Source organism: Sciurus vulgaris, assembly GCF_902686455.1.
Source record: "Sciurus vulgaris genome assembly, chromosome: 6".
NCBI classification, from domain to species: domain Eukaryota; kingdom Metazoa; phylum Chordata; class Mammalia; order Rodentia; family Sciuridae; genus Sciurus; species Sciurus vulgaris.
Window position 1 is genome coordinate 172184552 of NC_136466.1, and position 12507 is coordinate 172197058.

The 12507-nt window shown below is 61.5% G+C and overlaps 1 protein-coding gene across 3 annotated transcripts in view; it reads left to right on the plus strand.

The window, feature by feature from the left end:
* The window catches only part of SLC12A7 (solute carrier family 12 member 7), a 67966-nt gene that overhangs the window by 20166 nt on the left and 35293 nt on the right, over window positions 1-12507 (plus strand). Inside the window, exon 1 of one of the 3 annotated variants that reach the window (XM_079144523.1) lies at window positions 4423-4603. The exons of the other annotated variants lie outside the window; for them this stretch is intronic. Within the exon in view, the coding sequence (XP_079000649.1) occupies window positions 4480-4603 (124 nt within the window). The 5' untranslated portion in view covers window positions 4423-4479. Of the gene's footprint in view, window positions 1-4422; window positions 4604-12507 lie in introns of those variants that run through there. 3 annotated transcript variants of the gene reach the window in all.

The following is a 12507-nucleotide window of genomic DNA, read 5'->3' on the forward strand; positions in this document are numbered from 1 at the left end:
TGCACACCCATGCCAAGTGTCTCCTTGGAGCTGACCTGGGGTAGGTATGTGGCACAACATGGGGAGACTGCACAGTCCCCACCAGCAGCTCCAGAGTGGCCCTGCTGGCCCCAGTGAGCAGGGGCAGAAACACCTTCCCAGAGATGGGTAGGGAAGGAGGCAGCAGAACAGGGCTGGCCATTGTGTCCCATGCAGCTGGCCGCATGCTTTGAGAGCACTGCAGAGGACATGCAGTGCTTCTCATGGCTGCTGGTGACGTTTTAAATGTAGGACTGATTAGATCACACATGCTTAGAGCTTCCCACGGTATTTATGTTGCCAATGCTCGGTCCTTGTCCCTGATGCCAATCCAAAAATGAGGACACACTTTTGAGAAAAAGGAAAAACAAGGTTTATTGCTTTGCCAGCCAAGGAGAAGCACAGGGGACCCCTGTCCCAGAGGCTGCGAGGCTGTGTTCCCCCAGCAGGAACGGGGGCTGTTGAAGAGGAGGCTCCAAGGCTGCACTCCACGTGTTCTCTTTGGAGCCGTGATTCACGTGTTGATCTGGGAGACGTCATTGCTGAGATCTGGTGTCATCTCCAAGTCTGGATGGCTTGGCTCCTGTGGTGGGTGTGTGCTCAGGGACAGATAGATAACTGCCTAGGATGGGGAAGAAAGGACTCCTGCTTCCCCTGAGATTAGGGAGGAGCAGGGAGAGGTTAGGAGGAGCAGGGAGAGAGGCAGAGAAGGCATTTTATGAATCAGTTGCAGGGCAGAGCAGCCAGGGCTGCATCCGAAGCATCAGGTGGACCCGGTTACAGTCCTTCCTCTCCCGGGGCCACCTACATCCAGACTTTACTCATCCCTGGACACTGCTCTGACCCAGTTGATCCCCTTCATCATGACCTTGCCAGGGCTGGGGATGGTGTCCACTCTGGCTCCCCACATCCCCCAGACTCAGCTCTCCCTGGCTTTCAAGAGGTTAGCAATGCTTGGCCACGGTGCCTCAGAGGGCAAGTGTCAGTCGCGGGACCTGGCCTGTCACCAGCGGTCTGAGGAATTCCTGGAGAAGGGGTGCGTTGACTCAGGACAAGTGGGATACGTGATGTATGTGAGTTTCCGCACACACCAATGAGAGGCGCACTGGAGGGAGAATGGGGGCTATCTCAGGAAAACGTTTTTTGGAGTAAAGTAAGACATGCACAGTCAGGGGAGAATGCCGTCTCCCACAGAGAAGAGGGCAACCCTCCGTGTGTATGCTCAATCTGCAGGGACCATGGCTAGGGGCCGGCCAAGGTGGAGCCAGGGCAGGGTCCACAGGCCATGCATGGTTTCTCCAACACTTGCACATGACCCTCTCCGTCCTGTGTAGTTGGAGTGCTGGGGACTGTGAACCATACGCCCAGCCCTTCACTTTGAAACACTGTCTTGCTAAGTGGCTAAGGCTGGCCCGGCACGCACAACCCTCCTGCTACCTCTGGCAGGCAGGGGCACAGGCCGCAGAGGGCACAGGCTAAGGGCGGAAGGCGGGGCTCACTGATGACTGCTTTGCATTTCAAAGGTTCATGGAGATTTCCTGCAATACAAGGGCTCCTGGGAACTTCCCTTTTGAGGCTCCTTCTATCTTTTTTCTGTGTCCCACAATTCCTGCCTCAGGCCTAGGCATTCCTCTCTTTCTGAGGGGCCCTATACCTGGCCCTGCACCTGGCTGAGTTCCTTTGGGCTCCATCTGGCATGGCCTTCCCAGCTGACAGCAAGCAGACCTTTGTCTAAGACTTATTCAAAAAGTAGTACCTTAGGAAAAAAAGATAAAAAAAGAGAAGTGACTGGATGTAGCTCAGTGGTAGAACACTTGCCTAGCTTGCACGAGGCCCTGGTTCCATCCTTAGCACCCTAAGACAGAAAAAGAAAGAAGAGACATGTGGACAAGAACAAGCACCAGGGTAACAGTGTTTGGATGCTGATACTTAAAGAATGAGATGCTCCAATTTGTCCCACGATTTACAAATGTCCTCGTGTGATTTGAACATCTGTGCAAAAATTTAAGTCACTTAACATGAACAAGGACTGGAGAGAAGGCAAGTGGCCTGTGGCATGGAGGAATCTCGACTCTGGACAAGGGCCGACTGAGGAGGGTGGCAGCAAAGCCGAGCACTGAGAAGTTCTTCCTTGTGGGAGAGCATGCAGAGATCTGCCCTCTGTGTCCAGATTCCATTTCCTGCTGCTTTCTGCCTCCTGCGTAGGGATTTGATCCCTGCTTAAGGTCCCACCTGGAGGCCACCTGGTGAGATCACCTGGACTGCCATTGCAGCAGGTTAAGTATCTGCCCCAGTGAGGGTCACGCAGGCACAGAGGACCCACCCTGGGGCTGGGGGTGTAGAGCAGGTTGCACCTGCAGCAGGTGTTCGAGCAATATCCTGGAGACCAGTGTTTTTAGGACACGGCCACTGGCTGCTCTGAAATAAGGGCCCTTCACCTGGAGTTATGCAATTGTTCTACTTAGGAAAATCTCACCTTGCCACAACGTGCACTAACAGTACCGTGCACGCCCACATTCCACTGCTCATCGCAATGTACCCTTCATAGCCACTCCAACCCAACTGGGGCACCTGGGGACGGGACTGTCTGCTTAGGCCCTTTGGTGAGGCCCAGTCCTCATCTGCTGGTTTCCCTAGTGACCACAGCTATGCAGAGCCCAGGCCAGGATTTTAAAGAGCCCAGAGTCTCAGGGACTTCAGAGAGCAAGTGCTGTGCTCCTGCCTGCTGGGAGCCTGGGGCAGGCGTGGGGCCTCTGCTGTACCTGTCTGCTTGGTCCCTGAGCTGCTGCAGATGTTGCTGCCAGAAGGCCGGAGGAAACCATCTGGCCTCAGGCTGGATTCTCCTGGGTCAGAGTCCAGGTCCTGGGGCAGCCAAAGGCTCCTATCCCTGTCCCTGCAGCCCTCCTGCTGGGAGGGCCTGTCCACCCTTCTTTGCTTTCCTTTCTTATTGTAAACTGACGTGCACGGCTGAACACAGGATAGTTCCTCACACCATCGATGATAAATTAGGGTGATTAGCCTTCATCCTGAAACACTTCTCACCTCTCTGCACCCTCAGTTCTTTGTAGAATACATAATAAGTCACGAAATTCTTTTTTGTTTTTTAAAAAATAAAAAAATAGCTTTGGGAAACTGGGGTATGGTCAGTGCTGCCCTTGGGGAGGGGACCTGCCCCACCCCCAGGGCAGATCTGACCACAGACCAGGGGCACTTCTGTTGCAGGCCTTTCAGCACCCCATCTTCCGGCAAAGCCAGCCTCTGAAGGCGTTTTACGGCCCTTCCCACCTTCTGTTCAGCCAACCCAGAGAGGCAGGTGACAGTCTGACTCCCACAGGACTCCAGTGGGCCCCTGACAGAAGATGGGGATGGGCATGTGGCCAGGCTGCTGCACTGCAACTGCAAAAGGCTGGTGATGGACAGGGGACATGCTGGGCGCAGCCGGGCTGTCACCCTGGTGCTCTTGGTCTTTCCCTGGAGATGGCTTTTCTGAGTTTGGTTTCTACTGTGTGGTCGTCAAAGAGAACACAATGCAGAGCCCTGTAACTCCCACGCCCCAGACAGGTGCTAGCTGGGCAGCTGCCTCTGGGGCACCAAACAGCTCCCCACCAAACAGGAGGCCTGTAGAGGGGCGGGTTCCACAGTGCACCCTCGGCCACAGCTGCTGCACTTCGGCTTCACACAGTAAAAGTCTTTGGGGTGCTTCCTTGCACCCAAGCTCTGTGACTCTACACCCATCCTCTGTGGTTGGGCATTTGGTTGTTTCCAGTTCTCCACCAGACACTGAAAAATGGACCAGGTGCTGGACCAGAAGGCTGCCAGTGTGACCTGGCTGGGTCTGGAACCTCACCTTACCCCGGGGTTCCCTTTCCCATGTGATCTGGGCCAGATCACAGTCTGAAGGGATGTATCCTGTATCCCCAGGAGTGGCAGGAAGGGTCCCTCAGGGTCCCTCGCAGGGCATGCCCCCACAGATAAAATGAGTCTGGGGCACCGGAGGTGCGGTCTGGGTCACAGAACCCCGGTCACTCCTCTCGGTAGTACCATCTTAACGGGGTTGGGGGTGCGCAGCAAGCTCCAGAGGGCCCCATCCCCCCTCCCCCCAGACTAACCCAGGATCCCTCGCTCTGGCAGACCGGTGGGACCCCGCCAGGCCAGGGGCCGGAGAAGTCGGCCTCGCCCGCGCGGTCTCGGCCCGAGAGGGGAAGCGGGGTGCTCTGAGGGACTGTGGTCAGGGCAGGGGCACCTGTAGGAGCTGCAGGCGGGGTCCCGGGCGCGCGGTTCCGCGACAGGCAGCCCCGCCGCCGGCAAACTTTTCCGCCGGCCGCGGGGGCGGGCAGGTGAGGTCACGTGGCGGACGGGGCGGGGCGGGGCGGGCCGGACGGACCCCGCCCCTGCGCCCGAGTCCCGCGGCGGCTGAGCGGCGGCTGCGCCCGGCCGGAGCGCGCAGGGCAGCGAGGCGCCATGCCCACCAACTTCACCGTGGTGCCCGTGGAGGCGCGCGCCGACGGCGGCGGGGACGAGGCGGCCGGGCTGGCGGAGGCGCCCGCGGTCCCCGGGGGCGCGGAGCCGGACTGCCCCAGCCCGGGTGAGCGCGACCGCACCTGCCGCCGGACAAAGACGGAGGCCGGGCCTCCCGCCGCCTGTCTGCCGCGCTGCGCGGCCTGGGGCGGCCCGGGGCGGGCGGCCGGTGGGAGGCGGCCGGGAGGGCGGGCGGGGTCGGCCCAGCAGGAGGGGGACCCGGGCCTCGAGCCGCCGAGCTGGGGCGTGGGCTGCGGTTCTGACCTCTGCCCTCCCTGGCTCCACTCCCGGTGTCCCCTGCTTGCAGAGCCCCTCGCCCCCAGGCCGGCCGCCGGCGCAGCGCCTGCCAGCCCCGGGACCCGGGCTCCCCACCCCGCTGCATGTCTGTCCCGGGCACCCGGGGCAGGGGCACCGGAAACCACTTTTCTTTCTCAACTCTGGCTGGGACGGGGGTGGAGGTGCAGAACGGCTGGGTGTAGCCATGGGAACGCGGGGGGCGGGTCCGGGCCCCCCGGTGGCACCTGGTGGTGGGGGGAAAGGGGTGCGGACCCGGGGTGGTGGCTTGTCATTGTGCCTCTTACCCCTTGTCTTGCTTTTCTTCACTCCTGGCCGACCCAGGACGGCAGATAAGTCCGGGCTGGGATCCCAGTTCTACCTCCACCCGACCTTGGGACCTTGGACAAGCCAGTTCTCCCCTGGGGTCACCCGAGAAAGGACAGAAGTCCTTGGGGGACTGGGGAGGGGGCCGCCGGCGCCAGCGTCCTCCCTGCGGCCCTTTGTTCTGGAATCCCGAGCTCTCTGGCACTTTCGCTTTCTCTGGGTGGGGACAGGCCTGGAAGTCTCCCCATCCGGGTCTCTCCATCCTAGTTCCAAATCTGGCTTTCCTGCTGCAGAGGGTGGGTCACCTTGAGCTAGCCACTTCATCTGTGGGTCTTAGCTCCTCCCTGCAAATTGGGGCTCATGGGCCTTCCTTCTGGGGCTGTTGAGAAGGTGAGGGATCGCAGTCCACAGTGTGTGGACATCATGCTGGGGACTCACATGTAGACTCAGGCTCCCTGCTCCAGGGGCAGCAGACGGAAAGAGGGTGCAGGCCCGTCAGGGACAGGTTCTGCGTCTAGTTGGTCTCAGAAGCTTTGTTGCCCCTGCCTGGGCAGAAAAGTCGGGTGCTTCCTCTGGACATACTTCAGGAGCCTTCAGACATGGGCTAGGGACACGCAACGAGGTGGCCCAGTACACAGGGTCAGTGCTGCCACTTCCTTCGGTGACCTTTACCTGGGGTGAGAAGCTTTCCAGGCTCTTGCATGCAGACAGCCTTTGGTGCATCCTGCTGGAATTGGTCAGGGCTGCTGCCTGGCTGGGGTGTACAACTAGGCGAGACTCAAGGCAGAACCTGAGTCCACTTTTTCCACGGTCCGTGGTTCTGTGTTTAGGGTAGGCTACCTCATTTCAGCCCTCAGAAGCCACTCTGGGTTCCCAGAAGGCGCCTCAGTGGTGCTCCTGGGTATCCAGAAGTCTATGGAAGGCCACGTCCACTTCTTTCAGAACGGGGGTGTGATCTCTGGCAGTCAGGGCATCTCCCACTTGCTCACGTTTTACCCTCTTGGCACTCGCTGCCTTCTGCCTGTGCTCAGTTCCTGCGGAGGGCTTGAGGACCCTCTCTGGGTGCTGGCAGATGGATGGGTGGGCACGTGTGGGCCTTCTCTGTGCTTCTTAGTGCCCCTTTTATGGTCTGAGCTGGACTTGGGAAATTTGGCTGCGCTCCTGTAGGACTTGCACCTGGGCCATTGGGACGCACTACGTTTCCATAGAGGCTTTTGGGACTCTGCTGACTGTGCCCTGGAAGTGACATGCTCTTGTCTTTGAGTTTGCTTGGTTGTGTCCTGATTTCTGATGGGGGCTTCCAGCTCAGAGTTGGTGCTCAGGTATGCCCCATGGCCAGCAGGGCAAGGGACCACATGCTTTTCTTTCCGGTGGGAAAGTCCTGCAGAAGCTGGGAACAGCCAGGCCTCCCAGAGGCCTGTAGCATGGGGTCCGTGCAGGACAGGGTCAAGTCTGCCTGGTGGCAGGAGTCATCTGTGTGCAGCGCAGGTCTTTCCCTCCTCTGGGAAGCCCCCTGGGTCAGGGATGGGGAAGGGCGACCTTGAAGGTGCCATGCTGTCGGGACTTGGGACTTGGGGTCCTGAGTGAAGTCCAGACCTGAGCAAGCCAGGGCCTCCTGGGCTGTGATGTGCAGGGTTGGAGGGAGCCGACAGCCCTCCAGGGCCTCCTGGGCTGTGATGTGCAGGGTTGGAGGGAGCCAGACAGCCCTCCAGGGCCTCCTGGGCTGTGATGTGCAGGGTTGGAGGGAGCCGACAGCCCTCCAGGGCCTCCTGGGCTGTGATGTGCAGGGTTGGAGGGAGCCAGACAGCCCTCCAGGGCCTCCTGGGCTGTGATGTGCAGGGTTGGAGGGAGCCGACAGCCCTCCAGAGCCTCCTGGGCTGTGATGTGCAGGGTTGGAGGGAGCCAGACAGCCCTCCAGAGCCTCCTGGGCTGTGATGTGCAGGGTTGGAGGGAGCCAGACAGCCCTCCAGGGCCTCCTGGGCTGTGATGTGCAGGGTTGGAGGGAGCTGACAGCCCTCCAGGGCCTCTGCAGCTGCTGTTCCTCTGGAGGACTACTCTGGCCGGTTTCTCAGAGCTCACCACCGTGGGAGCCCGGCCCTTGCCTCCCTACAGCTTGGACCCTGGCCCGGGCCTGACTGGCATCTCAGAGCCAAGAAAATGGTGTCCTTTTTGCCTGAGTGGTGTGTGTCAGTAATGAAGCCCTCAGCTCCCCCCACCCCAGGAACCTGCTCCCCACAAAATCAGTGAACATTGATTGGGGAGGGGGAGGGACAGGCAAGGGACGTCCTCGCCTGGCTTTAGTTCCCACATCCTTAGCTCCTGGGTCACACCGGGAGTAGGCCCTTCTGAGGCCTCGCCCCTCCCTGTGCTCTGGAATGGCCTGGGGTCCCACCCAGGAAGGGGCCACGCCCCTCAGTACTTCTTCAGGACAGAACTTCCCGAGTTTAATTTCGATGTGAGATGTCTCTTGAAAGTGAGAAGGCACAGTAGCCTCCGTTTCTGGAGGGAGTGTGTTGGAGGGGAGAGACGCGCTTGCGGGTGAGGTACTTCCTTTCTGACTTTAGAGAAGGGCCCTGGCCTACCGCCTGCACTGACCGGGCCTCCCCAGGCAGGCGCAGCCTCCAGGGCCTCAGGACACGAGGGGGTGGGGGATGGTGGAGGACTGCGGGAAGATGCAGGGCCCTGGTGAGGTGGCCCACAGGCCCTGCCCTGGGAAGGAGCGACCACGCTGGCCCTTGGTGAGGCTCCGCGGTGGTCCACCCTGTCTCCAGCCCCGGCCTCCTCTGGTCAGTGCTGGCCTCTCACTCAGGCTTCCTCTCCTCTGGTTCCTGTTCCTCTTTCTGGATCCCTTTTCATGGTTTTGTGCTCTGTTGTTGAACTCTTGTGGGTCTCCTTGGGAGCGCTTTCCTCTCTCTGTAAGGTGAACCCTGCCCCCCGACACAGCCCTGGCTCACCCTTGTCCTGTCGGTTTTGGGGGCAGGCTGGCAGCAGGTGATGCTCCATGGTACCCTGGAGGGCCTGCTGCCACCTTGGTGAGAGGATGCGTCTGCAGGCTGCTGCCTGGTCAGCTGGGGAAGTAGGGCTTGCGGAACCTAAACCATACAAATGGACTAGCACGGGGTCCCAGGGCTGTTCTGCTGAGCCCTGATGTCAGGATTGCACACAGGGACCCCAGAGTTGCTCTGATGAGCTGAGCAGGGAAGCCAGCAAGGGTCGGAGCTGGCGTTGAGGGTCATGGGTGGCATCTGGGGACTCGCTGCTGTCCGTGTGTGGGGCCAGACAGGTGTCCTAATGTGCTCTGTACGCGTTTCTGTCACAGCCAAAGGAGGGACTGGGGTGTACTCAGTGGCAAACACTTGCCTAGCAGCCAAGGCGGGTTCCAGCACTGAAAACCAAACCACACCAAGGGAACAAAGAGGCCCCGGAAGCAGGTGGCCCGGAGGCACTCCCTGTGCCCCAGTCTCCAGGTGACAGACCTGCCCTTGGGAGGCGGTGGCAGAGTGAGTCTGCATCCTGTGGGCGTGGCAGGGGCAGGACACCGTGCACACCAAGGAGAGAGGGGCGTGGTGCTGGGTGCCAGTCCCCCTCCTTCCCCTGTGGTCAGGCTGTCCAGTGAGCTGCCCTGGTAGGGGGATTGCAGGGGGTGAGCGCCTCCGCCTCAGATCTGAACCTGTCCTGGCCACGGGCCTTTCATTCGTGTGAGGGGCCTCCTGGTCCGGGATCCATGGTGTCCTCTTTGGGACTTTCTCCTGGCCTCCTGGTCTCTGTGCTGGAGCCGGCTCCTGACCTCTCTGGTAGGAGAGTTTGCTGCCCAAAGGAGGAGTTTGGGGTGGCTCCAGAGATGGAGGGTCCTCCGAGGGTCCTGCGTGGATGGCTGTGCCCCTCTGGCAGGACAGGCTCAGGTTACTGGCCACTGTTGGTTCTGGGAAGTCCTCCTTCATGGCCTGTCCCTCACGGCCTGCAGTACAGTGTGAATGGTCTCCCTTCCATCTTGGGGAGAACGAGATTCGCACACAGCCGGGGGTGCCAGGGGAGAGCGTGGGGCTGGAGCAGCCGGGCGTCGGGTGGCCGCTGAGAAGGGTGCAGGTGCAGAATGCTGGGACGGTGGTGCCAGGTGCTGGAGAGGTGGTGGGGTGGCGAGGTGCCCAGCATGGGCCTGAGCACAGATCTGCGTGAGTCACGCTCTCCGTTAGTGACAGGGACGAGCGCTTGGCCTCTCAGAAGTGTGCAGGGTGTGCAGCCCTGGCGCTGGGCTGGCCAGGGAGATTCCAGGGAAGGAGGCGGAGCCTGCCAGGAGCCTTGCGTGTGTGACACCGGGGTTGCCCACGTCCATTGAGGACTCTGTGGTTGGGCAGCCAGCAGTGTGCACGTGTGCAAACACTGTGTTTCCTGCGCCTGGGGGGAGCCCCTTGCCCCCCGCCTGCGAGGGTGCTGGGAGGCCTGTGGCTGCCCCCCGTGCGGGTAGCACTGCTGCATTTCAGTGGTTTTCTTCAGGTAGCCGACCCCAGGTGTCCCCTGCTGTGATCGGTAGGAGTGTTTGGAGAGAGGGGAGAGAGGGGTGCCGAGAAGGCGAGGGTGCGTCCAGGGCTGTGGGCAGCAGCCATCGTGGGAGGTCTTTGCTGTGGCCAGTGAATGTCGTAGGCCTTGTCCCCAGCCCGCAGGGACAAGGACAGAAGATGCTCTCATCAGGACCTCTGCCCATTGAACACAGTGAATCCTGCTGGACCTGCCCTAGGGACTCGCAGGCAGGCCTGGGCCCTGTGCTCGGCTGGTGACCTTGGGCCAGCATGGCCTTCCTGGGGCCTCTGTCCTTGGGTGCCGTCAATGACAGGATTCTCCTGTCTGTACAGCTGGGTGGGCCTGGAGTGGTGGGCCCCCTGTGGCTGTGATCTCAGGCCCCGCGGCCTGAGCCCTGAGAGCGAAGTTTGAAGTTCAGGTTAAGTATTAACCGCTCTCCTGGGGCCGTGCTTAGCTGGGTGGGTGGTGCCCTCGGGTCCCTTTGCAGGGACAGCTGCACTGGGGCAGGAGCCTTGATGGCTGGGGCCTTGTGAGGGAGCCCCTCCTCTGGGGTGAGGGAACTCAGCAGCCAAGGGCCCAGTGGGCCTGGTGTGCATGGCTTGAGGAAAGGACAGGTGGTGTCCAGGCAGTGGGTGGGCCTGGGGTTCCTGGGCCCTCGAGAGCTCTGGCCCTAGGAGCGAGCCACAGAGGTCAGGAGGGAGGCTGCCGAGCAGTCGACTGCAGGGGAGCCAGCAGGAGTGCTGAGCCTGGTCTAGGAGCCCCACTCAGGAGGGGCCGCAGGGCTGTGCTGCCACGCAGGGGCTCGGGGCACGAGCAGTCTGTGGGCCCCTCGCTTGGTCCTGGCACACCTGGGTTCTCTCCTGGGGTGGTTTCTTTTTGAGGAGGCCGTTGGGTGAAGGACTGTGTTCTGCGCTGGTGTGTTACTTGAGCAGGCACGGCCATGTCCTGAGTCTGTCCTGGGGAGCCCCACTGGGCCGCGTCCACTCACGGCCCTCCGGGGAGGGTCTGCAGGGGTTAGCTGCCCCATCTGTTTACACGTGGCCAGATTCGCTGTGGCCTGAGGCTGCTTCGTGGGTGTCACATGCATGCTGGCTTGTGTGCTTGGTCAGTGTCCCTGTGTGTCCTGGGGCTGGCCTCACGGTGGGGACCCTGGAGGGGGTCACCATCCCTGGGGATGTCCACCTGAGCGATGTGTCCTTGAGGACTGCCTCCACTTTCCTCAGCAGAAGTTGGCCACCAGGAGAGTGGCCATGACCTCCGGCGCCTCGGCTCTGTCTGCAGGTCCCTGGCGCCGGCGTGTCGGCAGCCTCTCATGGAGGCAGGCAGCGCGGTCACAGGGAGGACCCGGTGCAGTGGAGAGCAGAGCCGGGCAGCGCCCGGCTCTCTTGGGTTTCCTTTCGTAAGTGAAGGGTCCTGACCGCAGCCAGACGGCCTGTAATGGGAGCCGGCCCCAGGGAGGGCTCTGCTGGTGCAGGGCGGGGCTGGGGGGCTTTGGGGACCGATACGTGGCCCTTTTCCTCTGCCCCTGCGTGGCTCTGTCACAGCTCTGTCTCTGGGGAAGAGAGGCTGGACCAGGACCAGCCCCGGCCGCGTGACGCGGGGGTGTCAGGGACTGAAGTCACCGGAGGCCGTCTTCCCCTCGGGGTCATGTCCTTTAGATGGAAAGTCCCAGACACTCACAGGGCCTGCCCTGGGCAGTCTGTGGCTCTCTGTGTTGCTGTGTGTGTGGATGAGTGTGCGTGGCTGTGTGTACACGTGGGCACACAGGGCCGCCGTGTGTTGCATGTGTGTCTGACGTGAGCGTGTGTACACACGCATGTGTGAGTTGTGTGGCGTCCATGCCTGCACACGCGTCAGCATCTGCCTGCAGTGTGCTGGGGCTCTACTGCCCTCCATCTCTGTAGGCAGAGTGGACACTTGGTCTTGGACAGCCAAGCATCTCCTGGGCCTCGGCCTTGCCCCGGGCCTGGCTGCTGCGTCTGCTGGCCTGCGCTGTCCCTGCGCTGTGGGCTGTGCTCACTTTGGGGTGTTTGCCGCCACCACTGCCATCTGCATGGGAGCCCGTCAGCCCTGGCTGGCCACCCGGGGCCCTCGGGGCCGTGCCAGCCTGGACATGAAATGCGTTTGGAGTCAGGCTGGGGCTGCAGGGAGGGTGGAGGTGGAGGTGGAGGGGACCAGCGTTGATGGGCTAGCTGAGCGCTCACACCGTGTGGGGCCTTGGGCGCCAGGGCCTCGGGGCTCCACGTCTGAGCCGGGGAGTCGGGAGGGCCCAGGACGTGGAGAAGGGTGGGATCCCCTGCAGAGAGGCCTGTTCTGAGGACGGCCCCTCTCCTGGAGGCTCAAGGTGGGGAGCTGGGGCCACCCTCCCCGTGTCCTCGCGGGAGGGAAGAATGTGGGTCTGAGTGCGTGAGAGGCAGGGTGGCCCTCCGGGCGGTCGGGCTGTGGGTGGTTCTTGTTCTCAATGTCTCCTCTGTTTCTCAGAATGTGTTGCTGTTTCAGCCAGAAGCTTGTTGTCGGACGCCCGCTCTCTGGGCCTGGAGCTGCGTAGCTCTTCCTGGCTTGAAGGCAGACCTTACGCCCTGGCGCTCTGCCCTTGGGGTGCTCTGCCCGTCTGGATTGGCCAGGTTGCTGGATTTTAGGGTGCAGAAAGGGCCACGTCTGGAGGGCAAAGGACAGGTTGTTCATTGCCCTGAGGGTCCTGGATCCTGTAGACACTGTCCCCACACTTACCCTGATCCCATAGACACTGTTCCCACACTTACCCTTCCGGAGAGCACCCGTCACCAGGAAGTGTCTTCCGGAGCTGGGGGTGGGGTGGGGTGGGGTGGGGTTGGACTTCTGTGTCTGGCAATG